This window comes from Polistes canadensis, unplaced genomic scaffold, assembly GCF_001313835.1.
Source record: "Polistes canadensis isolate GaletaPanama2010 unplaced genomic scaffold, ASM131383v1 scaffold_365, whole genome shotgun sequence".
Lineage (NCBI taxonomy): Eukaryota > Metazoa > Arthropoda > Insecta > Hymenoptera > Vespidae > Polistes > Polistes canadensis.
In genome coordinates, this window is record NW_014569912.1 from 69,256 (window position 1) to 73,610 (window position 4,355).

The 4,355-nt window shown below is 26.9% G+C and overlaps 1 protein-coding gene across 1 annotated transcript in view; it reads right to left on the reverse strand.

Annotated features, from left to right (window-relative positions):
• LOC106791996 (NADPH oxidase 5) overlaps positions 1-4,355 on the reverse strand; it is a 9,569-nt gene that overhangs the window by 2,104 nt on the left and 3,110 nt on the right. The window contains exons 2-12 of the mRNA XM_014758083.1: positions 4,159-4,253; positions 3,951-4,062; positions 3,741-3,838; positions 3,506-3,626; positions 2,877-3,027; positions 2,530-2,740; positions 1,824-2,053; positions 1,513-1,701; positions 1,228-1,421; positions 659-980; positions 189-339 (exon numbers count right to left, since the gene is read on the reverse strand). Of these exons, the coding sequence (XP_014613569.1) occupies positions 189-339; positions 659-980; positions 1,228-1,421; positions 1,513-1,701; positions 1,824-2,053; positions 2,530-2,740; positions 2,877-3,027; positions 3,506-3,626; positions 3,741-3,838; positions 3,951-4,062; positions 4,159-4,253 (1,874 nt within the window). The remainder of the gene's footprint in view (positions 1-188; positions 340-658; positions 981-1,227; positions 1,422-1,512; positions 1,702-1,823; positions 2,054-2,529; positions 2,741-2,876; positions 3,028-3,505; positions 3,627-3,740; positions 3,839-3,950; positions 4,063-4,158; positions 4,254-4,355) is intronic.

Sequence of the window (4,355 nt, forward strand, 5' to 3'; positions counted from 1 at the left end):
TTTATACACGGGACAAATGCACCTAACAGTAGGCAACCCGTCAATACACGGCGTGTATAACGCGTGTTGCCTATCAGTAGGGGGGATATGAATAATTTCTTTTAATGAGATAATGATGAAACTTCCATTACCGACCGAGTATAAATTGTTGCCTATATTTAAGGGGCCAACAGCTATAATAAACTCACGATTTTTTACGCGTAAGATTAACGTTGTTAGTACTGGCACCGTCTACGGATAAATCGTCGCCTCGATGAAGTTTCATATGTTCCCTCTCGAAATATAAATATAAAGTATTGGTCCATTCACCTAAGGCTCTTATGTGAAGCCATATGTAATCTGTCGAGAATAAAATACAAAGAGAGTAAGTAGGTCGATGAATATCATTATAAATAATATTATGTAATATAAATTATTTCTTTCATTATGTATGATACAAAATTTCATTGGTATATATATTCGGTTGACCTTGAACTAATTTCTATTTTTATTTCTTTTGTTATTCGCTGCTAACACGAATATTAATACATCGATAAAGTAAAAGTGAAAATAAATGAATAGAAAACAAAAATGATGAATATACGAAAGATACAAAATAAATCATTTAAATGTTGAAAATTCGAATTATAAAATGTATGAAAGGATTTCGATAAATTACCTTTTAGTTCCGGTGCACTGCTTATGGTAAATGGATGCCATTCGTAACGGGCTATTACTGGTATATTAACGAAAACGTAATCACCAGGATGAAAGTCAAAATTGGGTGGTCGTTTGATCACCAAATGAGTCACCTTCGAAGGTAACAAGAGACCGGATTTTATATAAGTCTTTCCACGTTGTGAACGAGACCAAACGAGTCTTCTTATTCTTTCGAAAAGATAAATGGTGCCTGGAACGACAAACCATTTCCAAAAATTCGGCCCATGGAATATCATTAAAATCCAGAATGGTACGTAAAGTAGGTGAGACCAATAAAAGATCTGTTGGTGGACAAAAAAATTATTGTAATTTTTGTATTAATAAATTATTAGAACCATTGGAATGTTATTAAGCTGAACCAATATGTCAACATTTTCAAAAGTAACTTTTTTATAACAAAAACAATAAACAGAACAATCAATTCTTATGCAATTACAAAAGTAAACTTTCAACAAAATAAAATGCACGAATTTGCTTCCCCTCTGGTTACCTCTCTCTATTTTATTTATTTATTTTTTTGTTTTTTACCTCGAAACAACCACCTCTTCTTACAAAAGGCAACGAACAAACGGTCATTATAAGAAGTATGATGATTAGGGCAATACCAGTTGGATTGGCACAACCTCCTACCAATCCGAATAATTTTGGTTTGCTTGTAAATATCCATTCGGCCATGGTGTAATTGGAATTGTTTAATTTGTCATCGTTTATAACAACTGTACCTAAGATAATAAAAATCAAATAGTTGAATTTTATGAAACAATTTGTATAATATATTTGTATGTATATTATATATAAATATATACATTTTACCGAAATTTAAAAGATGCATGATAGTGTGAATTAAACCGAAAATAATGATCAAAATTCCGGTCATCTTGTGAAGATAAATATGGTGATCCAATGGTAGTATAGATGAGAAACCATTGATTCGTAAAAATGTAATACATTGGCGTAACATCAGAACGAGTACGAAAGTACAATTGAAGTTCAAACATTGACCTGTAATTATTATTATTTAAATAAATATTTTTTCTCTTATCTTTCTTCGATATTGTTAATATAAAAAAATTTATATAATAATAATAATATATAGAAAACGTATGATTTAATTTTTTGTTTACCGCAGGCACGTGCCAGAATTACGTAGACGTTGTTTTGACGATATTCAATGATTCTCGTGAGGAAAAGTATTAAATTAATTGTTAATATAATACAAATGAACGTTATGTATACGTAATTATTTTTAATATAAGGCATCGTCAATTGATGCGGTTGCAACGATGACAAAAATCCATGGAATATTGGTTTTTTTGTATCTTTCGGTTTAGGTGGGACCAACCAACGATCTATGCTGAAAAATTATGCTTAATTTTAATATTAACGATTTGATTGATTATTAAACAAGAAAATTGCTTTTTGAACATTTTTTTGTTTGTTTCTAATTACATAATTTAAAAAATTTGGAAACAACACAAACACGTGTGATTTAATATTCAACTTAAATTGAATTTGAATGATCGATTAATGAACAAGAAAATTGCTTTTTGAACATTTTTTTGTTTGTTTCTAATTACATAATTTAAAAAATTTGGAAACAATACAAACACGTGTGATTTAATATTCAACTTAAATTGAATTTGAATGATCGATTAATGAACAAGAAAATTGCTTTTTGAACATTTTTTTGTTTGTTTCTAATTACATAATTTAAAAAATTTGGAAACAATACAAACACGTGTGATTTAATATTCAACTTAAATTGAATTTAATATACTGAAAATATATGAATTTTTTTGTTTATGATATTAGAATCTTTTACATACAAACCTAATTGATAAATTTTCTAAAAAACCGTCATGTTTTTCCAATTGTTTTTTTAATCCTTCGAGAGTGATTGCACCACGATTGCAAGTATCGGCATCTTCGAAAAGTGCAATGGTCAATTCTTCGATTTGTTCATCGCTAAATTTCATTCCATTTTCTTCCATGCAAGCTCTCATTACGTGTTCCAATTCTCGATATTGTATAAAACCATCGTCTATTTTTATAATAATAAATAAAAAAACAATATCATTTCATATACAAACGATAACGAATAATTATAAAATTTTGATAAGTGTGTTTATATATATGAAAATTTATAAAAAAAAATTTGTTTTTAAAATAAAACAAACCATCGATATCGTATACTCGAAAAAGAAATTTGATTTTGTCGTCGGCAGATTTGCCAGCAAATTCGTTCATGGCGTCGATAAATTCTTGAAGTGATATCGTTCCCGAATTATCTTTGTCGAATATTTGAAATACACGTTCCGTAAAAAATGGCTGCAAATTAAAAATCAATTTTTTTTTACATATAGGGGGTTATTATTTTTTTTATTTTTATTACGGTGAACCAAAAGTTCGTGGGTTTTAAATTAATATTTCAAAAGTAAATGCAATTTTGGTGACACACTTTTGTTTCATCTTAATAGTTTGTTTTTGATTGTAACAAGGCCACATTTTTAATTTATTTTATTATAATTATTATTATTATTATTATTACTGCTAGTAATTTTTTTTTAATTGTATAATATTTTATTTAAAAAAGAATATTATTTTAGATTATTACCAACACTATTACCAGAGTGTATTTGTTTATATTACTTAAACAAATTTATTATTTAGATTATTGAAAAATKATTATTTGTRAGAATGAAACATTTGGAAGGATGATTTTCCATAGAACAAATGAAGCATCAATTTTTGTCAATTTGTTATTTAATTCAATGATATTATAGTATAGTTAATGGTTTATGCTTACGTTTTTCGAAGTGACAATATTTTTGAATTCCTCACGACGTATTTCTTTTTGATTGCCAACAGTTTGTTTAAAAATATTTTCCAACCATTCCAAGCTACGTTTATCAAAGCCACCACGTGGTCTGTCAAATTCATTCAAACAGAAAATAAAAAACAATAATTAGAATTCGAAATAATTCGAAATAATTCGAAAAATTTGATTGTTTTTAAATCGAAAATTAAAAATTTGGTTTTACCTTGGATTACTAACGTCGTTTATAAATTCCATGATTTTAATTGTAGTTACGTATCCAGAATTTTCTTGATCGATCAATCGAAACAGTTTATCTACTATCTAAGAAATTAATTATTATTATTATTGTTATTAATTAATATTTTTTTTGAATAATAATTATAAAGTTTATATCACTTGGTTTAAAGTATTCAAAATGTTTTTATTTTCTTACCCCTTTCGCACAAAATAATTGAACAAAACTGGTAAAGTTCAATGGTTTTTCGGCACACAATACAAACGCAACGCTTTCTATTTGATCGATGAAATCTTGTTGCTTTTCATTTCTGTACAATAATAATATAAAAAGAATAAATATAGAACAAAAATTGTGAAATATAAAATTATAATTATTGTTAGGATAATTATTAATGATTCCTTACGTTAATCTACTCTTCATAAATTCGATCCATTCATCTTGTTTCAATAATTCGTCGCGATCTTGATCGAACAATCTAAATAATTTTTCTAGAAAAATCTGCAATATAAATATGAAAATAAGAATAAAATTAAATGAATCGAAAAATACTGTGTTCCAAATATAAAACAAAATAATTTAATACTAAATGAAAGATTGTAT